Genomic DNA, 23356 nt, shown 5'->3' on the forward strand with positions numbered 1-23356 from the left:
ACAGTAATTCACCTGTATTGTTTCTGGATTCTGTCTAATATTTTTTCTTCTTTTTGAATATTTGATGAAGCTATAACATAACTTGGATGCGGCGCACTTTTCTTCGATAAGCACGAGCGTCCACCAAAACTCGCCATTCTAGCTGGCCATTAGGTAATACGTCAACTATTGTTGATTGTTATTACGTCATTAGTGTTGTTACCTATTGATGAATATTTAGCCATCTACCAAGATTTGTACATGATTTTGTCGGGTATATCAGTCTATCAGGGCCGGATTAAGACCCACCGAGTCCCTAAGCACAAAAAAGGATTTTGGTACCCGCATATAATATATGTAATTCAAAATTTAAACAATAAACAATAATTAACCACACACAACCGCCATGCACGTGACTAGAGTTTTTCATTGGGCCTGAAGTGTTATATAAACTATTAATTTGACTTATCAACTCTCGATGTCTTATGTGTCGGATTTTCACTGGATTTGAATCCGATCTGCTGCTCAACGCTCATTGATGATTACATTCCAAACTGGATAATCGGTACTATGTTTTTTATCGCACCGACTTTAGTAGTGATGATCGAGGCTTGGCTTAAAATTCAAAAGCTAATATCTCGGTTCAGAGTGGAGCAATTAGACTTGAATATTTTACTTACGTTGTCTATTTTTTTTTATCTATAATAGCGATAACAGTCAACTCTTTATCCAATTTCCCACAATTCCGCTTTAATTGCCACAAAACACGTAACAGTATGAAAAAAGCAAAAACAATGAAAAACTGATTGAAAGCTCTTAATTAATTTTATGATTAAATATTTTAAATTTGGCATCTAAAAAAGCTGACATTCTGTGGTGCCCCCATTACCATAATGCCCTAAGCACGTACTTATTTTTCTTAATGGTTAATCCAACACTGCATTCTATTGCATGCTGTTGAGTCTCTCTCGGTCTCTGTTAATATACAGCTTCTGGTTTATCACAATAGTCGATGTCGACCCCACTGTATTCCAAATAACCACATGTTTATGTTTTATCAACATAATAGATACTAATAATGAATCTAACATTTGAAATTATTAGAAATTAATAAACTAATCAACCTTTGAAATCCTTTTTGGGTCGTTGGTGGCGTTCAAAGATTGAGTTTGTATTCACTTCCCTGCCGATAAAGGTTGTGTGAACCAATGTTACCGCAGGTGTACATGATTTTGTCGGGTATATCATTCCATAACATGTTGTAGAGCACTTCTGTCGGTATCTGCGGATAGACATCTTCTGGTTTATCACTCAATTATTAGGAGAGACGAAATTTTAAAATCCAATTCAACTGTTTTCAAGATAATCATCAGTTTATGTTTTATCTAACATTTGATTTTAATTTTTAGTTTTCAAAGATGGAGTTTGTATTCACTTCCCATCAATCATAATGATACAGTTTACAGTCCCTTTTAAATTCAAATCGTAGCCTACATCTACAAAGTCGGATGCCTTTTACTTTAGTTGCATGTTTTGTGCTTATATAATAAGAGGTTCCGTTTCTATGACCCCGGCTGGAATAACGATGAACATTCATATAATATATCATCTTCTATAGAATGCTTGATCAAGCCCTTCACGTAGCCTGCATATTTCGTCAGTAATTTCGATTGGCTACTGACCCAGCTGGGGACCTCTCAGGTTCCTCGATAGATAATATCATCGCAAATACTAAGTCTCGCGCTTTCAAGCTAAAGTTCAAGGTTCATTCTATGTCAAGTATAAGTTCAGGAATTTCAGACTAATCTAGCAATGGCTATTGATGTTGTGAAACTCACGCTGGTTGCTTCAGAAACATAATACAAATACTTGTACATTATAGTGTACTTGAAACAGAACACCTCTCTTACAGATAAACCAATGTTGATAATGCCCCGTAGTACCAGCGTTTCAGAATAGTTTAAGCATACTCTGTCAAGTACACGACCACAACTATGACAGTATCATAATAAAGGAAGTAACTGTATTTTCACTTCTATTGGTTGGCTAGAAAGTTATAGCCTATATGCATTTTTGTATATAGTCAATATACACAGTTGGACCATAGATGTTATTGTAATTATTGTTTAGTCAATAAAATGTGTTATAGAATTGTTATAGTTTAGCTTTATTGTATGTTATTGATTAGCTGATCTAAGATTACAATAATAGTAATCGGCAATCTTGACACCAGATGGTTACTAAAGTTTGACAATAAAATATACTGTATTTATATCTTTATACACGTATAATTATAACTAACCTTTCTTCCTGTAAATCAATAACAGAGTATATGTATACATGTATATGTGTATGTTTTAGAATTAAACCATCTACAAATGTTGTTTCCTGGGAGGTAAAATGAAAGTAACATCATCTGAAATCTGTAAGTAAAAATTTTGTACAGATATTATGTTGCCTGTCAAATGTGTTAAAATGATTATTAATATCGGCGTCACATGCTTTGCAAATTACTTCAAAACTGAGCAATAAACGATCCCACTATAACCACCACCACCTCAAGTCTGTATTAATTTCTCATTCTCTTTTTATGGCCTTAGAATACAATCTGACAAAGAATGGGGAAGTTTACAGTGATATTGTTAATTAAAAATAAATTAATTAAAGTTTTAGAAATCATGATATTGAAAATATCAAAGGTCAAAAGAGATTAGATTGTTATTTTGTTTCAGGCCTACTTCATATTGTAATAGGATTTGTATATTTTATTGGAATTTCATCAAGCGAGAATGTTAGAAATCAAAATGTACGTCAAAGATCAAATATTAGACAATTAATATCACTACAGCAGCCATTTTGTTTAGCAGAGGTTAACAATCATACAGATGATGTAGAAAGTGCCAAGTGTAACTTGCTGCAGTTATCTAAACCTAGGCCTAAATATCCATTAAGGTTCATACAACCAAACAGGGTAAGGGACCATGTTAATATATCTCATTACGTAAGTCATACAACCAATGTATGATCCATTTAAGATGCATTATTTAAGAGCTTAATCTTCCTATATATTGCGCGTCTTTATGTTGGCTTCAAATGTGATATTAATTATTATTTGGACATTTATTCATTTGACGAGTCTATAACCAACTCTCTAGAACATCGGGTGGTCGAGATTTAAATGGGTTAAAGGCTCAATACCACTGAATAATATGTTCCAATCTTTATTCTGGTCAACAAATTGTACTATTTTACAATATTCCAATTAATTGTTGATAAAAATTTCATCTTAACACACCTAATTTAAAAAAAATGGAAAAATTCAACTAAATGATTTGAAAAGCCTGACGTAAAGCTTTTCAAATGTGACTTGGATTTAAAAATATTTTTGAACCCTCTGGACAAGTAAAATAGGATTTAATGGATAATTTACACAACAGGTAGGACACTAACACATCTAGTACTTAGAATAAGGCTATTTTTTTATTTTCTGGAGCTGTCAAGCCAGCAAGAGTGTTATTGTCCCTTTAAGAACACCCGCGAGATTTAAAAATGAAGGGTCAACTGGATAACCGCTGCTATGATAATAAACAATCTAAGCTACAATATATGTCAAAACTTCAAACACTGAAAACTTAGCTCAGATTAAAGTAATTTGAATAAAATTTTCAATATGGCCTATATTTATTTTTCATTATGAATTTTTGAATTATTATAGCAAGAACGGTCAGCTCTTTATCTAAATCGTACATAATAATTCTTTAATAATGTATCTTTACTGCCATTCACTGTTACACTATGGCGGTATTAGATTCAGAATTATAACATGCTTTCGTCTAATTTCTAACTTCTATTCATGTAATTTCTAACTTAAGACAATGTATGGTAGTCCCGAAATGTCTTAGTTTGTGTCGAGTGGACGTTAAATCCAATAAAATACAGTCGTTTACCTCGTTTAATGGTCTCGAGCTTAAGACTTTGCGTAATATATTGTAAAAACACTCGGGCCTACGGTCCTCTTGTTGGTACGATATATTACTTAATGTCTCGCTCTCGACCATTAAACAATACATAATGATTCCGACCAGGGCCCTGTTTCTCGAAATCTTAACTAAAGATAAAAATCCAAATTTTAGTAGATACTTCAATTTTGATTGGCTAACCACTAAAATCAATCTTAATATTATCCAATCAAATTACTAAAATCATGAAACAGGCCCCAGGTGTGCAATCACCAAATGAGCACGCAGTGGCGACACCAAACGGCTGCATAATGATGGTTGCCAGGCATAAATGTAGAAATTCTAAATTTGTTTGATGTTCATGCTAAACGTATAAAGTGTCAATTATACAGTACATTGTCTTAATTTAAAAATTAAATGAATAGAAGTTAGAAATTACATGAATAGAAGTTAACAATTACATGAATAGATGTTAGTAATTAGACGATAGGACGTTAGAATTTTGAATCTAATATACCGGCATAATACAGTGACGGTGTGTATTCTGCCACACAGTGACAGTGTATTCTTTAATGAAATATGAATCTTTACTTTGAAGATTGGTTATGTAGAAGAAATTCAACTTGTAGAAGGCAAGACACATACACGTAAAACATTGGCCCTCGACCCTCCTGTTTATGGTAATTAAGATTTCCTGACTTAACATTAACTAAATGTTATTTAAACAATGACTTAACATTGTGGGTTTATCATAGAATTATTACTGATCTCAACTCACTTAAAATACCCTAGAAAGATTAAAAAAAACCCTCATAGTGTAAACATCTTTGCTCTTTGACAACACCCATAACGCTTTTTTCAGTCATCTCATTTAGAATCATTAATATAGTAAGCATGCTTTAATAGATAGGAGATTCGTAACTAGAAAACAAAATCATACAAAATGTGATTATCTATGTAAATGCTATTGAATTTTATCAGAAATACCCAACTTTTTGACACCAGAGGAAACTGATATCATAAAAGGAATCGCAGAAAACAAGCAGTTATCACAGAGTAAGTTGTTTGGAGATGGCCAGGGGACGAGAAAGAGTGAATCAGCATGGGTTTCAATCAGAAAATTAAATAAGTCTATTACACGTTTGTCTGAGAGGTAAAGCTACCATCATTGATTATCTTGATTATGTGCGTAGATCTTATCCCGACTCCTACGCTGGAATTCACTATAGGATACGTAAATATATTGAGGTGTCATGAAATTTTAGGAATGCTACTTCATCCCGTAAAATTATCTTGTTTTAATTGTCCAAATACGTTCAATTTAATTTCGAGTATTTTGACACCTATGCCATATGATCCACCGTTGACCTGTAATTTTAATCGAAAAACTCACAGCAAATTAAATGAAATGCATAGTGCTCTTGAATTCGATCATATCCTAAACCATTGTTGGTTTTCTCGTATTATCTTTAGATATGAAAAATTAACTGAACTGCCGTCGTGGTATGTAAACCATGCTGAAAAAATGCAGGTAAGATTCCGTTGAGAGATGATCTAACTCATTCCGTTGCGAGACGATCTAAATCGCACCGTTACAACATACTCTAACTTACTGCGTTGCAAGATGATCTAACGCATTCCATTCCAAGATGAACTAACCCATTCCCTTGCCAGATGATCTAACTCATTCCCTTGCCAGATGATCTAATTGATTCCATTGTAAAATGATCTAACTGATTCCGTTTCGAGGTGATCTAAGGTATTCAGTGTAGAGATGAGCTATAATAACGCAATTTATGAAACTAACATTCCGTGCAATATTTTCCATAATGCAGACGTAATATGATCGAGCGTATATAGAAGCGTATTGGTATGGAAGGGTATCGCTGCCAATATTAAATGCTCTGCTACAATGTCTTTTCTATTGATTATATGTAAAAAGTACAATGTACAAAGTCCTAATAACGGGAATGATAAAGTCAAAATACCTCTAAGGCAAGAGTTAAATGTAAAACGTCAAATGTTAAGTGTTAAATGATAAATGTTTTGTGGGAAAATGCTTTTTTTGACGTGTCTACATTTTACATTTCTCTCATTACATTTTACATTTGCTCTCTGCCACATCCCAGTTGTCCTTCACGCATTCTACATAGCATGTTTCGCACAGCATCAACTTGCATATGCAAATGTAGGATTTCACGTGACTTATTAACATATACGGAAACCTGGCATACTATAAGCCAGAACAAGGATATTCACGACACATAACAGGAAATCACCCAGCACGTAATAAGAAATTTACTTACCTTGACACTTTGGATGGTACTTTACCATGATTACGATGGATGGGGGTGGGGCTGTGCAATGTCCAAATACGAAAATCCAGGTATCATGTTACATATTAATGAAAAGCACGTTCATTTCTGTTTGTAAATATGTAAATAGTTTTCTGGTACAATCACACTATTAAAGGGTATTCAAGTAAAGATACTGGTCTAAATACGAAATTCCAGATACCATGTTACGTATCACTGATTGCTCTTTTCAAAAATGCAGATAATTTTCTGGCACATTCATATTTGCTTAACTTTACAAAATAAGATTAAAGTTGAAGTGAAAGAAGGGGGGGGGGGGGACTAAACTAAAATAATGATACAGGGCTTAATCAAAAATTCTCTATGTCCATACTAAAAGATGTATAGTCATTCCTCTCTTTAAATATATTATTTATTTGTTGGGCACAATGCTTATATATTGTTGTTTTTTTAATGGATCAAAGTAGGCTACTCAACTCTGTTTATAGAGAGACCGGAAAGAGTGGGAGTGTTTAAAATATCAAAATACGGGTATTAATACGAAATTCCAGTTATTGTGTTATAAATTACTGGAAAGTATGTTTCTTTGTCTGTTTGAATCTATCGATCAATTATTTCCTGGCACATTCATGATTACGCACGGTCGTCTAGAGGGTTTCTTATGGTGTGCCAGCTTGATTTCTGTTGTCGTGCGGTGAATATCCTAGTGTGCTGATTTATAGTGTGCCGGGTTTCCATATATGTTAATAAGTCACGTGATACCCTACATTTGCATATGAAAGTTGATACTATGCGAAAGTTGCTATGTAGAAAGCGTGAAGGACAAACGGGATGTGGTAGAGCGCAAATGAGAGAATGTAATGAGAGAAATGTAAAATGCTGACACGTCAAAAAAAGCATATTCCCACAAAACATTTGTCATTTAACACTTAACATTTGACGTTTTAAATTTAACTCTTGCCTTAGAGGTATTTTGACTTTAACATTATCGGTATTAGGACTTTGTACATTGTACTTTTTACATATAATCAATGGAAACGACATTGTCGCAGAGCATTTAATATTGGCAGTGATATCCTTTCATATATTGGGGCCAATAGCGCGATAGATACCGCAGTATTAAGTTGGTAATATGTCAACATATCATGGTTGTTCTGATGAGTAAATGGAGTCAACGCGCTATGTTGCATGTCGTCATTTCGTATGACTTATACCCTTGAGAAGATCGTGATTAGGGTCGGGGGGGGGGGATAAAATTAAGTCTATGTCTCGTCTGGTCTATTTGTCTACTCGGTTCGGTAACAAATCCTGTAGATTGGTATAATTTGTAACGATATGCAAAATATCGATATGTGCACCGGGCGTTAGCATAGATAATTATACACAAAAACTGTATCAGTTTACATTATCCCCGCGATACGTGTACTATATATTTTAATATTAAAATACGTAAAACAAGTCTGATTGAAAAGACTAAAATTAATAACAATATTGTACTTTCTATTACAGATTGTAAAGTATGAAACTGGTGGATATTATTATACACATCATGATTCAGGTCCATATTATTTACCTGTTCATGATTTACCTTGTTGTAATCAAGTTAAATCTTGTACTACAAACCTTGAACAATGTTGTCAGCTGTGCAGGTAAATACTAAAACTATCATGTTCAATTTCTTAGATAAAATTAGAATAATTCTATGACAGTCGCCACATCTACAGGAAAAGTTACTTTGACGACTGCTCTACAGCAATTCGCATTATATCCCCGTACTCATTTGATACACCTTTCCCGTTTCCAGTTGTTTCCTTCGAGTTTATAACTTATTATTTGAACATTTATTATATGACAAGCACATAATCAACTCTCTGGGCCATCTGGTGGCTCCGATTTTAAGTAGATTAGAACACGGCGGCGTTTTAAGAATGTAACGATACAATAGATAATCGATTGGTAAGTACCCTTGCGACGATAATAAACAATCTACCCAACAATTTGTTAAAACTTCAAACACTTATAACTTCCCACATAATTAAGTAATTTGACTGACATTTTCAATATTATAGCAAGAACGGTCAGCTCTTTATATATAATCATTTATCTATGCATCTTTAACTTAAAAAAATATCTGGGAAAGGGGACTGAATGGCCGAATGGTTTAACACATGCATTATTTAGCATAGGGGGAGGGGGCAGAGAAAACCCACAGGCTGGACAGGCGACCCTACTCATTGTCACGTACACAAGCTTGGGTTGAAACCACGTGAGTCAGTGACAGACTTTATGATCTAAAGCGTTAGACCACCCCCTTTATCTAAATTACAACCAGGCGGAGGGCACAATTTATTGTAAGGTTTCCGAGTGATATTCTTAAAAGTTTTTTTGATGGTAGTTGATATAAGTAAACAAGTGGTAATACCCAGGCTAATAGAATTTTCCACGTGGTACTTTGACAATCAAATTGATATATACTAAGTTATTGCATATTATATTTAAGAGTGATGACTGTAATGGTTTACCTGAATGATGTAGAAGAAGGGGGAGAAACGGCTTTCCCCGTTGCAGATACGGATACAGAAACGTTACATGTAAAGAAATATTATATTTTCTTGAACTTCAAAGAAATAGCTTTTAAGATATTGTCCGTTAATCGGTTGAAAGATGTACATTTCATATTTAGTACTCGTGGATGTACTGTGACATATTTACCTTTTTTTTTTCTTTTTTTGTCTGTCAACGTTTTTTTTTCCTTTTTTTAAAATAAAACATTACGGCTTCGTGAACGCGGTCGACTGTAGATGTATCAATGAAGATGTTTGGAAACAAACGATGAAGTCTTAGTTTTCTATTTATCTTCTCGTAGGAATATTTGTCTGATGTAAATAACAGGAATCTGACCACCAATTGTTTTAAGTCTTCTCTTCTGGTTTCACCAAAGACAGGAACGGCCGTCATGTGGTATAATCATGAAGTTGATGAAATGGTAAACGAAAATACATTTAAAATGGCACTGTCCAAGTATAATTTTGCATCATATATTTTGCTGAAATTTTATTGAATACATGTACAGGCATAAGGGTTAACAAATTCCAATATTTATATCAATGGTATTTAATTATCAGATTTCTCCAGAACGTCTCTTTCGGATTGTGGCTGCTGATCATTAATGCTTAAAATGTCTTTATAATTTTAGACTGGACTAATGGGAAATCTGATTTTGCGATCATATCATGGTGGCTGTAATGTTCTTAAAGGTGTAAAGTGGATTATAAATTTATGGATATGGTTTAATGCGTGATGATTATGTATTTGTATAATGGTTTTAGAAAAAAGATTAAAATATGTTTTTGCACGGAAACTGTTTACTGATGTTTTTGTTTGCTTTTGTTGTCACGAGTAGTCCAGAGCAGTCCACCTATCAACGATTTTAAATGGAATTTTATAACCATGTGGACAATATTCTGCTAATTTGAACAAATTCTATATAGAACTCTCCCCTGCATCGCGTTGCCCTGCTTTTAAATTTTAATGAAAAGTCAAAACTTCTGTAATACTGCCGTGTATTTAACAGGCCTAAGTCTGAGATTTAAGTTTATTATATTTAATTTAGCGCTAATTACTGTAATATATGCATAATCCAATGGCACTGTTCAATTAATAAAACATATAACTCATTATGTACATAATGAAACCATAAGGTCTGGCATTGAGTTAATTTAATTATGTGCAAAATCGCAGATATGCAGGTATCGCCCTCTCTCCATTTCAAGGGATTGTGTGCGGTTTTAGTTTTAAAATTTTTAACAACTTGCAGGTATGGCACAGTAATGTAGAATAGCATGTGAAGAAAACTGGGCCGTTTATACTACCTTGAGGAACAGAAAAATTTATATCGACTGGTGTTGAATTAGTTTGATTGATGTTAACATTAAAGCCTCTACCAGAGACATAGGAAGCTACCGATTCTTTTGCTTCCACAAACTCAAAAACACTTTTGAAGGATTTCACAGTATCAAACGCAGCACTAAGATTTATGGCAACCAATAGAAGGGGATAATTGATGTTCCATATTATAGGATGTCGTTATATATTTTAAGGATTAATGTTTCTGTAAGTCTATGAATATACATTTCTTTACAAGGGCATCTGCAATTGCTTTGTTTGGACTGGTCAGGTTTAGAGAGCACGCATCTCCACATTTCCAGGGAGTTGAATTACGTCAGTTTCTATAAAGAAGAAACATATCATGCTTACCTGCGTCCGGTTTGGATCGGTCCATCCTTTAGTTAGAAAACAGTATACCTAAATCGTGATATTTATTCAAGTAAAATGCTAAGTCCACATAATATACAATCGGTACTCAGCCAGTATCGATCCCTACAAATATAATGAGTATATGAGAAATAGTGTATAACAAATACAACAGCAAATCAAATGTTTATATGAATAATACACATTATAGAAGGCGCTGAAAAGTGCTTTAGGGAGAGTTACATAAAAATTACGAAAAACAGTATAAGCGGCCTGGTAAATTATTTAGCGACGGACGTCATATGAAAACAGGGAAACAAAGATACGCACCAGGTAGCTGAACCGATGCGGTCTTACTCGCACTTACAATCGAGCGCTCGAGATACTGAGTCGATCGCTTGAGATAATTAAGTCGAGCGCTCGAGATAATATAACCGAACACATCTCAACCAATGTTTTAAGCTGTATAATTGTGTGCATAAACTTGCAGAATAAAGATATTCATTAAAATTTGTTCGTTTTTACAACCCATCGACCCCCCACCCCACACACTCCACCCTATGCTCATCACCCCCACTCGGTATTTCCCGTTATATTTACCCCCTTCCAAATGGGGAGTATATCACATGTTATTATACAAATCAATAATTCTATATATCGAGGTTACAGAGGTTATTTCCTTTTCTCTAGTGCGAGTTATAAATAGACAATTTTTCCCTTAATTTTTTTTCTCCCCTCTTCCTGCATTTTTGGGTTGACTTTTTGGTCTAGAATTGGAGAAAATGGATCAAATTTGCAATTTCATAGCAGTTTTAATACTGATGATATTACAGAGGAGGGATGGGGGTGTAAAGTGTCTTTCTGCAGAGCAATTATTGTGTCGGAAGTGAGATTTTCACCCCAGTCAACATCAAATCCCCGTAGCAAAAAAAAGAAACGGTCAACGCTCTACAAGATTATGATGAGGAGATTGCCAAATGTGGTCCTCATTGTGCCTATAAAGATTGGAACCAACGGAATGCTGAGCAAAAAACTACAGCCTGTGGTGTTACAGCCATTTAACATTGAAGTCAGTGGGCAAATAATTGCTAGTCATAGACCATACTCACCGGGGGGGGGGGGGGGGGGGGGGTATTACATAGCAGATACGCGCCTATTTTATTTCACATAAGTGACCAATAAGGAAAAGGAACTGTGTAATACGTCATTGTGATGATATTTAATATCGAATGTTTTCAACAGTCTAACAAATCATGTATTGTAGTGCACTATATCGGAAGAATAAAGAATACATATATTATATCAATGTTTGCTCCCTTCAATCTTTTGTGTGAAGAAACCAGTTTAGTCTCACCGGAAGTAACAACCATAAACAGAAATATTTCAAGATGAGTCAAACTCGAACTGGATCAGAAATTCGACAGTCGTAAGATAGTTTCATTTCAGTTATTCAATATACTATTCCGAACAGGCCTATATTTTATTGAAATTAATTTATTCTTTCCAAAAAACGAGGCCTGTAACATTGTAAATAGATCTTGAGCGTAATTTACAAATTACAGTTAATAACATCTCTGCGAGTGTTCCCGAATCCCATGCATTGCAATTGCAATGTCTCGACAGACGCCAGTTTCCAGTGACGGTGCATGGAAAGACCTGGAAATAGAATATTACAAATTATGCATTTCATGTATATGTGGATATTCCTTTGAGACATTGTATTGACAATCGAGCGGCGGGAGGTTGTTTGACCGAGCGAGGAGCGACTGTAGCCGTAGGTCCCAATTCACGGCTATTGTATTTAAGAAACGTCAGATGGTATTGGTAGGTTTCTAGTAACATGTATTTCAATATAATACATCAGAGACCGAGGCTAGCTACAGATATTTGTAAAAAAGTGTTGGTGTATTAAATGTCCGTCAAAGCTGTTCATTGTTGTTAAAATTTTTGGACAATATGAATCTAAAATTTTGTGGCTGAACAGTGAAATGTAATGTTCAATTAATTCAGAAAACAAATTTACAATATCAAGGCCAGGGTAGATCATCTCTTGTCTTGGATACATTCCGATTAAAAAGAGGCTTATGAAAATATTGGAGCGGAGATTATACATGTAGATCGTACTGGTTTGTTTTGATCATATCTTGTTTGTTGGCTAATGTCTGCCAAACAATTTTTTAACTCGTCATCTTACATCTATGTAATACTGAACATAATTGAATTATTTTCGGACTGATATCCCGTAGAGTTTCAATTATCACGATATTGTACTTTGAAATGCCGGTAATTTTTATCTATATGAAATTTTTGTCAGTTCAGCAATGAAAGTTTAATTGGCTGCAATTTTTCAGTGAGGCACAATCAAAAATGATTCAGGATCGAATAACATCCATTGAACGTCATCTTGGTACACTTTGTGATACTCTGTCATCATACACAAGAAAAACAGCAAGATTACGAGATAAAGGTAGACATTTTATTATAGATCATATTTCCGGACATCTTTTCCATTTTCATCATACCACTTCCAGTACATTATTTTCTACTCTGAATTTCTTGATTAAGCTTAATTATGTAATGCAATTTATTGCTATGCTAAGAATATAGAGTAAACTTACTAAACTGTCATCCAAAAGTAATATATACCACCACTTTGATCAGTAATTATAAAACAGCAAAAACCAGTTTAACAAAAAAAAAATTATATTTCATTAGAGTAGCCTATTCATATCTGCATAATTTGAATGTAAACACATTTTATCAATAACAAACATAAAGAAATTAAATGAACAATGAAATTTACACAGTGTAGAGTCATGTAAGGTTGTCTAATAAGTAGCGAGTATGGCCTCCTTGAGCATTGACACATCCAAGAATATGTCGGCACATGGATGACATCGGGCATATAATGACGTTCCGTGAAATCTGTTGCCATTCATCAATCAGACACTGTTGTTGTGGGTTGGCGGGAGGCACAGGTCTATTCCTAATCGGCCTATCGAGATGGTCCTGCAAAAGTTCAATCCGGTAAAAGGCCACGGTAAAACGTGCACATTCATGTTGGTCAGGTAGTCCTGTGTCAGCCTGACTGTATGAGGTCATGAGTTGTCATGTTGAAAGATGATACCATGTGGCTGTTGGTGAATAAATTGAGGTTGCCATGAATGATGACTAGTCTTGTTTTCAGTTCACCACAGATTCCTCCCCACATTCATAACACTACCTCCGCCATACGCCAAGACTTTCTGTACACAGTTACCCAGCACGTCTGTATACTCGTTGACGGCCATCAGCTCTGTACAAGCAAAATCTGCTCTCATCAGAAAAGAGGACACATGACTAGTCTCCGACTTGCCAAGGTCGAACTTGTCTTACCCACTGGAGCCTGTTACGCTGGTGTTGTTGCGTCAATAATACCTTGCAGTAAGGACGTCATGCTCTAATCCCCTGCTCACACAGTCGTTGTGATACTGTCTGATGACTGATACGATGTCCGAGCAGTGTCGCTGCCATTGCTGTTGCAGGGATGAAGCGGTTTCTGAGGTGGATGCCTCTGGTGTTGTGGTTCTCCTGCGGCGTGGTCACCTGGGGTCTCCCACTTCACGGCCTGTCTACTGTCTGACCTGTCTGCCGTAGACGCAACAGCCTGGTGATACATACACGGGTGCAGCCAAAGGTTCTTTTGACTTGGGCATGCGACGCTCCTTGTTGGGCCATTCCTACAGCTCACTCTCTCTGAACTACATTTTTCTTGTGTGCTTTTTTATGCTGTGACAATGTCTCGTGTCTTCAGTTAGTTTTATACTTTTTTATACTGGTTACTTTTTCACAAAATGAGAGTTTGGGCAAAAGGGTTCGCAATTACGAGAATCAGAACATATTAAGACAAGAGCCATTAGTTTTTCACATGTTTCTGTTCAGTTTCGTGGATCTCGGTTCAAAACTAAAATTTTAAACGACAAATATATTTGGTATACTTTCTTTTGGACGTCAGTATAGTAGGCTAGGTATCATTTAGCGACTATACAGTAGCATTTATATTGCTGAGTAGGCTTATCAGATACTTTGCTGTTGACTAGTGTTAAAGTTCTTTTAGTGGTTTTCTAGCTGGCTTCTGAAATCCTTAGTTAATGAGTTTGCATCGTAATATTTATTGTGGGGTTTATTTTTGCCAGGTGATTTGCTTGCTAAAGAAATAGTGAATTATGCTGAATATGAAAAGCTAAATCCATCACTGAAAAAAGGTTTAACAACATTTGCTGAACATTTATCAGCTGTACAAGATCACAGACAGGCGGAGGTTAGTACAACCTATAGTGTAACATAAGAAACGTAAGGACAAAGGGTAACAGAATCACATTACAGAGGCCTATAGATATATTGCCATATTTAAATGTAAAAAAAATTAATGACTGAAAGGTGTTTTTTGTTGAATGTACAATCCAAAGCAGGCATTTTGATCTATGTTCACCCTAGCCCATGGTCAATTTGTGTATGCAAATGAACTTGCCTCTAAAAATGAATGGTCTGACCCAAGAAGCCTTAATGGCGTGGAGGCGGCATGGCTTCATTTTGGTGAAGTCATCTCTGCCATATTGGTTAACCCAATACAGCATCTCTCTAATTATTTTGACAATATGCCAGGCTGTTTTGGGTGTGAAAAAAAAATAAATATAATATTTCATGTGACCAAAATCCTTTTGCCTTCTAGTTCTAGTCAACAAAATAAAGTGCCCGAAATCCCATTACTGTTTAGCCAATCTGCATTGTGTGACATTTTTTCGGACTTTAAATTAACTAATGGATAAAACATTTAAATTGGTGTAATAAAAACTTTCTGGCGCCACTCTAAGGGTAGTGACTCTGCTTTATGGGTGTTATTTTTTTTTCTTGCCTCAATCATTTGCTTTATCAGTTTTTCAGGAAGTAAATTTCTGTGAATGCAACTGATTGAGCTCAGATGTGCATTGGGTTGAATTTATTTTGCAAAACCATATAATTAAGGCCATATTTGAGCACCTTCAGTTTGCTGTATTTACGGACTGAATTAGAACCCCCGATATATACGCCAACGAGGCTTTCGATTTCTGTCGACCGGCTTTGCCTGCCGTGGCCTCGAGGAGTCTAATCAGGAATTTTATTGACCATTTCATTTCTGCTCCTCTCTACTGAAATACAATGTACCAACGCTAGATAAACTCCCTGCTTGGATTCAGTGAGATTAAATACACATACATGTAATATATTTCAAATCTAATAAAATGAAATGAATGATTGCTGTAATACAATACCATGTAATTTATGATTTGATTTGTTATGTTGTGCCAGATAAATATATCTATCAACCATACTGACATACAACTTGCATTTGTGTGTGCAACGGAAAATGACCAGAATATGCCCGGTTTTAATGTTGACATTTTCATAAATCTATACAATCTGCTGTTTGAGATGATATTTTTGATTCTATAGCTTTTAAAGACATTACATGGTTTATTATAATTTATTGATTTATTATTTATATCTGTATACATGTATGTTGTAAAACAAATTTCACCTGGGATAATTAGGTATTATGTTACTCTTGTTCTTAAAAAAAGGTAGTTTTATTTACTCCACACAACCGATTAATTTTAATGTTTTGGGTTGACCATAATGGCATCACTGGCCTCATTCGTCATGATGGTAAAAATGACGTTATGCCGTCTTCAGTTCATTGAAACTTCTTGGTCTGACCCTTGACTTATATTTATGTTATGTAATTTTACATTTAATCTGACAGAGAAATATTTAATTAAATTGATTCCAGGTTGAAAGATTAGATGCTAAATCTGTTCTACCACTCAGTAACTATGGATTATTGTGTAAACAAACAAAGGTAAACAACAACAAAAATAAAACACCTGATACCACTTCTAAATGTATAAATGAGGAGTTCATTTATTTGCATTATTCATTGAACTTCTACAATTTCAATAAGTACTTCTAGAGTTATGGCCCTTGTTTTACATTGCAATATCGTGTGTAGTTATCATCCAATCTGTGTAAAAATTTATATTCATTACCCTGTATGTCTCTCATTTCACTTTGTAGAATCTTGTAAGCATTCTTGACGAATTATGATCCTTGCTTGTTAAAATGTTGTGGACATATAATATATAGGTTTATGAGTTCCAATCTATTTAATCAGTGTTGTTGACATGTTGTATGTTAGTTTTAAATGTTTATATCTTCAACATTTAATTTGTTTATAAATTTCAGAATGAACTCAAATCAGCTTTTTCTGCACATGATAAAGAACAAAGTCAAAGAAAGAAACTAGAAAAGATTCAAAATAAAAATCCTTCAGATAGAGAACAAATTGTATCCTTTTGAACGGGTTAATCGATATGAAGTATTGAAATCCATGCTACTAAAGCAGTGGACACATTAGCCGAATCGTTCGGCCGAATGAGTGGACACACTAACTGAATGCTTCGCCCGATTCAACCTGTCGTTTGCATCACCTTTCACGTCACATGATTAAACATGGCGGCGTCTATGTCTTCAATCTATCACGTGACTTCTGGATATGAGTGGTGATTGGCTAATGAATTCTATATTCGGCCGAATGCTTAGGCGAAGCGGACACACCAGGCGAATATAATTCGGCCGAATATATCAAACCTGTTTGATTCGGGCGAATAGAAATTCGGCCGAATGACAGTGGACACACTAGGCGAATATCGACGCCAATTGATTCGGCTAGTGTGTCCACCGCTTTAGGTTAACAATTATGAACATTTTGTCTGGAAGAAAAGTGAAATTATCATAACAAGTTGTTGATGATATGGTCTGCTATAAATCTACTACATGTACTATATCACTTTTCTTACTTCCTAATATAGATTTGAATAAGATTGTGTAGAGTACATGTACATCGCTATTGTTCATGAAAAACTGTAAACTGATGCATGATATTCTCTCCTGCATGGGTATTGATGTATAGAATTTCAAGTTATTTCCTTATCTTTGTTTTTAGCAACAGGTAATTATAATGATAATTGATGATGAATGATAATCTACATTGCTGTACATTTATAGAACATTATGGAATTCTTCAATATTTCTTTTATGGCATAGTATTATAGTATTTTAGATTGTATAACATCCTCTTGTTATTTTTTTTTTTATTTAACTACAGGGCAATTAAGATATTTAAAACAAAGTACAAAAAATAGAGAGTCATTTGTATGCAAATTTATTTAGAATACTTAATTCATAGCAAAAGTTTATTCGGAATAGAATAAGAATAATTAGTTAATTTTAGGCCAAGAATGACCTACAGAAGGCAAGTGTTGATGCTACAAGAAGTGAACGAGCTTTAGAACAACAAATGGAAACATTTGAAAGTAAAAAATTAGCAGATGTAAAGGTAATTAGATACAAAATTAGAAACTTTTTTATGCATAGTGTCATCAGAAAGAAACATATAACAATATTACATGCTGAAATGGATATTATTTATCATCGAAATTCAAACTGGAAAAAGCTGTAATCATCAAATAGATCAAAAAGGATTTAAATTATGGTTTCTTGTTATAGTTTTCTTTGAAAATTGGTATAGACTATAGATATAAGAAGAGATAATTGAACCAATGATAACTAATTCAGGTATTGAGATATATACACCATCAATTTCTGCTTTTTGTTTTCTAGAAAATTTTGAGTGATTTTGTAAAGATAGAGATGATATTTCATGCTAAAGCTTTAGAAGTTTATACACAGTGTTTTCAAAGTCTGTCAGACATAGATCCTGAATGTGATTTAGAAGTAAGTTCAATTCACAGTAAATCTACCAATATAGGAATTTTAAAAGGAGGTGAAGTTATGAAATGGGGAATGAACCTGCAAAACGGAGATTACAGCCAGGAAATGGGAATTGCTAACTTATATGATAAAAATGTATTAAGAAATTGTATTAAATGAACATTTCTATTACACAGTTAAATGAATTTAATTTTCTTTATTTTTCAAGGAATTTTTAAGACAAATTCATCCAAATGGTGGTAGTACTAAAAGGATGTCTATTGCCTCTACTGTATCAAATATATCAGGGGAAACACCAAGATCCACACCATCTAGTCGTCGGCAAGAACAGAACAATACTCCTACTAAACAAACAACACCAAAACAAAAACATACCCCCAAACAGCAACAAACAACATCTAAAACACAAACAACACCAAAACAACAAACTACACCTAAGCAACATCATACACCGATACAGGTTACCCCAAAACAACAATCCACTCCCCCCAAACAAAGTGCTATTAGTGTAAGATCCCAGAATTCAACACCACCTACATTAAAAGGTTCCTCTAATAAAGCGAACAGTTCACCTGCTAAAAGGATTATTCCTGTAGGGGTAAGTTTAAAGTACAACTACATTCTACATTTTCCCACATTCTGCTTTAGATTGGCCAATCTACTGTGGACATTACTTCCGGTGATACTAGGGGGGTTGGATGACTGAATGGTTAGCGTGCGCGCACTGTATCATAAAGTCTGTCATTGAGTCGACTGGCCTGGTTTCGAATCCCCGGTTGTATGTGACAAGGAGTAGGGTTGCCTGTCCAACCTGGTGGGTTTTCTCGGGGTCCTCCGGTTTCCTCCCACTGCTAAAGACCCCTATGCCCAAGCGAATTATTGAAATAAAATTAAACCATATGTTAGTCCCGAAATGACCTAGTTTGTGTCGAGTGGACGTTAAACACCATTTCTCTCTCTTTCTTTCATTGAGAATCATAACTAAAGATATATGGTGAATATAAAATAAAAAACTTGTGTTTATGTTATTTCTGGCTCTGTATATATGTAAAAATAATTCATTGGATTTTACACTGCAATAAGACTGGCAGAAATCAGATGTAGGGCTTTCGCATAGCCCATGTGCATAAGTGATACAATTCACTTGCAAACTGAGGACTACATTAATACAAATTTTTGCCATTAAAGCATACAAGTCATCATTACTCTAAATTAATGTTTAGTATGCAAAGAATATGGTTAGAAATTATATACAGTAGTCATTAATTAGCAGGTGTGTAAATAGCTGTAAAAGATGACACTACTGGTGTTAAAGTGTGACTAATATCCATCACTATTGAATACACAATGGTGATGTATATCAGTAATAGTCACAGTGGCATACACCTACTTAAAGATGTCTTATGCAAGAGGTAAATCTGCCTATTGCAGGTCTTTCTTTAGGCCTTAAATGTTATATAAATTATTAATTAGACATTTATTAACTTGCCAAGACCGTAACCAACTCTGGATGCCATCTGATGCTCGAGATTTTCAATGTATTTAAACACATTGGCGGTTAATGATTTAAAGATACATTATATAAGATTTAGATAAAGAGCTGACCATTCTTGCTATAATAGCTCAAAAATAGATAATGTAAAATGAAAAATTGCAAATTTCATTCAAATTACTTCATTCTGAGCCAAGTTATCACTGTTTATATGTTTAATTTAAAAAATGGATAATCAAGACTTTGTTTACTATCATAACAATGGTAGCAATAACAATCAGACTCTGCTATTCTCCAAACAGCCCTAACGTAGCTCAGAATGAAGTAATTTGACTGAAATTTTTAAGATATTCCCTTTTCATTATCTAGTTTTTAACTGCTATAGCGAGAACTGTCAACTCTTTATCTAAATCTTACATGATGCATCTTTAATATGACTACCCACTATTTTAACTGACTAGGCTACTAAATATTACGCATATTTAAAGTCATGTGTCATAATTAAGTGGACGATATCAAGTTTACAAATGTAAGCAAATAGGGTAGGGACCCTTTGGGACCATACCTTTTCATTAATGTCACCCGGTGCAAAGTTTCTTAAAGAGTGAGTCCATTTGCATTAATGGGATTTTCTATCGGCATCATTTTTGCCATTATCAGGAATAGCTCAATTATTTTAAACAGCATTTCTACTATTGTCCTCTAAAGTTATAATTCATTTTGGTCTGTTATGTTTAATTCCTATAAAATGAAATTAATTTGCTCTGTCCTATGTATTGTTCTGACCTCAAGAGCAAGTTAATAAGTAAACTAAATTTCTACTTAGACAACTAAAACCATTACAACAGGAAAATTTTGATATTGATGTCCTAAAATGTATATTTTGTAGACATTAAAAGATGACAGCGAAGAGGATGATGATGATGATGACGATGATATTAGTGAGTACGAAGATGATGATGATAGTGATTGGGATGATACAACAGAAGCCAGTACAGCTAGAACACCAAATGGCAAAGTGAAAAAATAGTTAGATATTAGTTGATTTAAAGTATAGTAGTATTATCCGTCCATATACTTCCATAATATTCTGTCTTTTATTATGTTTATACAGTGCTCCCTTAGAGTATAGAAGTCCTTTTCATGAAAAATTAAAAATTATGCACAGTATAATCATCAGTTCTAAAAGTTTGCAACAGGACAAAAAGAGGATATTGATTTTTCACTAATCTGTTTCTTGTGTGGTAGAGCTAAATCTGTGATGAAGTAAAATATGACATTAAATTATCAAAGGTACATATGAATTTAAAATTAGGTAACTATCGATGGACTCTTATTCTTAAATGTAGTTTTAAGTGAGCACATAATTCACTTCAGTAAAACATAATGTATGATATATTATTAAAGGTAAACAAATGCTTTTTTAATCCACTGTACATTTAAATCAAATATGAACAGGGTTTTGACATTTTAAACAGAATGTGTGTAGTTCTGGTGTTTACAGAAGTTGCATATTACTGTATATAAATTTATGTCTGCATTTTTAAATCTTCTTGCCTTGGGTATGCACATGTTTGTGTCAACTTAAATCCATCTATGTAATATACATATCTTCATAATATCCATATTTATCATACATACATGTTGTGTATAAGGCCATGGTCATAAATCATATTGTAAGTTAACAGATTGATATAGATTTTATATGAATGCAATCCAATTTGAATATTTTATTTAATCGTCCAATTAGCATCGGGTTGCCTTAAATTTTAATTTCATTTGAAGGCTTTTAAATTTGATTACAACAAACTTTCTTATAGTGCTATGATAAATGTTTCTAGTGTTGTGTTGAATTAATCTACAGTTTTTATTGTCATCACTATATATTTGTTATTTATTTACATGTTAAATCTCATTAAGAAAGTTATAGCATAATAGATCATTAAATCCAAAAGCTCTTATCACACTAGATGGATTTCTTTTTAGCTGGTAGTGAGCATCATCAAAATTTCTAAAGAATATGTTGAATTTGCTGGTGCCAATTCGTTTATAAATTTGTCTTATTTTAGCATATATAAGATTTAATTATTTGTCACCAGTGAAAAGACTTGGCTCCCAGGAGCTACTGAATGCACCTAGTGTCTTAAAGGCTCTATTTTATGTTATCATTTATTAAGAATTTATTTTATTTAAATTAAATACTTGTATAGAGAAAATAATGTGATAATCTCTGGTAGCATGAACTTTTATTATAATGTTTTATTCTTTCTACACACTGTTTAAATTGTATATAATAAAGCATGATTATTGTCCTTGTTAAACTTGTCTTAATACATTAACAGGACAAATGAAGATTGACATACACCATGCAGTGCACTGTGCGGTTTGCCAGGACAGTGGCCCTGAGGCTTACTGTTATTACTAATTCAAACTGTCAATTTTTCTTTATAAACCACCCTGGTAGGTCGAGGGGAGGGTGAGGGCGAATGGGTAACTTGTGCACTTTGCATCATAGGGTCTATAATTGAGTCAGGTAGTGCTGTTTTGATTCCAGATAAAACTAGAGAGGGTGAATATTGTGTTCAGATCATTCATGTGACTAAAAACCTTGATGTAACTGTTGAAACTTCGCTGGATTGTTAACCTAGCGGTTCAATTCCAGTGTAGGCTAAGAAAGTATCTCAGAATTTTCCAGTGTGGTTTCTCCTTGTTAGTGTTGATGGACAGAGGGCCTGGAAAGAACAGTGTTTAGTTGTGCGGTTGGCACGAAAAACTGAGGTCCAGTGTGAAGGTAAAGGAAGCCTTGAAAGTTGGAATTTGATGAAGAAATGTTGCTGCCAGGGCAAAATTCTCCTCATACATAGCTTCTGTCATTATTAGCCTGGTTGATGGAGAAAAATTTTGGGGTCACAAAAAATCTCTTCTTAATTGAGTTAGAATGTTCAAACCTGGTGTATGTGTTAACAGGTGTATGCATTGATGGAATTCGAAGATGGGCATTTTCTGTTAGGGTAAGCAGAGATAAGCAATTTGATTGCTTGATGCTTTGGTACACGATTTTATTCTAATTAAACATGCATTATGCAAGAGCAAAATCAGCCTATTGTAGGTCATTCTTTAGGCCTGAAATGTTATAAAAACTATTAATTAGACATTAATTAACTTATTCAGACCATAATCAGCTCTCGATGTCAAGGCTTGCCTGCGATATTTGTTGTATTACAGTCCGATTTGCTGCAAAACTTTCCTTCGTGATTAACGATTAAATGGATAATCAAGACTATTAGTTTTGTCTTATCGACTTCAGTAATGATGATCGAGGCTAAGCGGAACTTTCATCCGCTTAGTTCTCGGTTCATAGTGGATCAATTTGACTGAAATTTTCAGCAAGTTGCCTTTACATTATGTAGTTTTTAACTATTATAGTGAGAACTGCCAACTCGTTATCTAATCTCCCATAATGTATCTTTAAGTGAGAGTGATGAAACTTGATGTTTAGTTTCATTACCTCAATACTTTGACTTAGTTCGATAATGCGCATTTTCGGC

General features: G+C 34.2%; 2 protein-coding genes across 4 annotated transcripts; both read left to right on the forward strand.

Annotated features, from left to right (window-relative positions):
* Positions 1 to 2238: 2238 nt before the first annotated feature.
* On the forward strand, positions 2239 to 11623 carry LOC126815521 (transmembrane prolyl 4-hydroxylase). 3 transcript variants are annotated; one of them, XM_050541210.2, is made up of 9 exons: positions 2239 to 2404; positions 2712 to 2950; positions 4537 to 4618; positions 4920 to 5091; positions 5412 to 5469; positions 7763 to 7902; positions 8754 to 8844; positions 9120 to 9239; positions 10071 to 11623. In XM_050541210.2, the coding sequence occupies exons 1-9, from the start codon at positions 2380 to 2382 to the stop codon at positions 10092 to 10094; spliced, it is 951 nt and encodes a 316-aa protein (XP_050397167.1). In that variant the 5' UTR covers positions 2239 to 2379; the 3' UTR covers positions 10095 to 11623. The 3 variants fall into 3 exon arrangements, 2 of the variants coding, with proteins under 2 accessions (XP_050397167.1, XP_050397166.1); XM_050541209.2 differs by lacking the exon at positions 10071 to 11623 and adding an exon at positions 9450 to 9619 and having other exon boundaries at positions 2242 to 2404; XR_007677963.2 differs by lacking the exons at positions 2712 to 2950; positions 10071 to 11623 and adding an exon at positions 9450 to 9619 and having other exon boundaries at positions 2247 to 2404.
* A 109-nt stretch (positions 11624 to 11732) lies between these two features.
* Positions 11733 to 22120, forward strand: LOC126815523 (CBY1-interacting BAR domain-containing protein 1). Its single transcript, XM_050541211.2, has 9 exons — positions 11733 to 11933; positions 12859 to 12974; positions 14683 to 14807; positions 16317 to 16385; positions 16769 to 16870; positions 17817 to 17921; positions 18206 to 18319; positions 18525 to 18914; positions 20698 to 22120. The coding sequence occupies exons 1-9, from the start codon at positions 11896 to 11898 to the stop codon at positions 20836 to 20838; spliced, it is 1200 nt and encodes a 399-aa protein (XP_050397168.1). The 5' UTR covers positions 11733 to 11895; the 3' UTR covers positions 20839 to 22120.
* Positions 22121 to 23356: the final 1236 nt, after the last annotated feature.

Source organism: Patella vulgata, chromosome 3 (genome assembly GCF_932274485.2).
Source record: "Patella vulgata chromosome 3, xgPatVulg1.2, whole genome shotgun sequence".
NCBI classification, from domain to species: domain Eukaryota; kingdom Metazoa; phylum Mollusca; class Gastropoda; family Patellidae; genus Patella; species Patella vulgata.

Coding starts and splice junctions, on each gene's coding strand:
- LOC126815521 (XM_050541209.2), top strand. CDS start 2,380: ATGAAAGTAACATCATCTGAAATCT. Junction 8,845..9,119: donor CGGATACAGAAACGTTACAT/GTAAAGAAATAT, acceptor ATCTTCTCGTAG/GAATATTTGTCTGATGTAAA. Junction 9,240..9,449: donor ATCATGAAGTTGATGAAATG/GTAAACGAAAAT, acceptor TTATAATTTTAG/ACTGGACTAATGGGAAATCT.
- LOC126815523 (XM_050541211.2), top strand. CDS start 11,896: ATGAGTCAAACTCGAACTGGATCAGAAATTCGACAGTC. Junction 16,871..17,816: donor CTTCAGATAGAGAACAAATT/GTATCCTTTTGA, acceptor AGTTAATTTTAG/GCCAAGAATGACCTACAGAA. Junction 18,320..18,524: donor ATCCTGAATGTGATTTAGAA/GTAAGTTCAATT, acceptor TTATTTTTCAAG/GAATTTTTAAGACAAATTCA.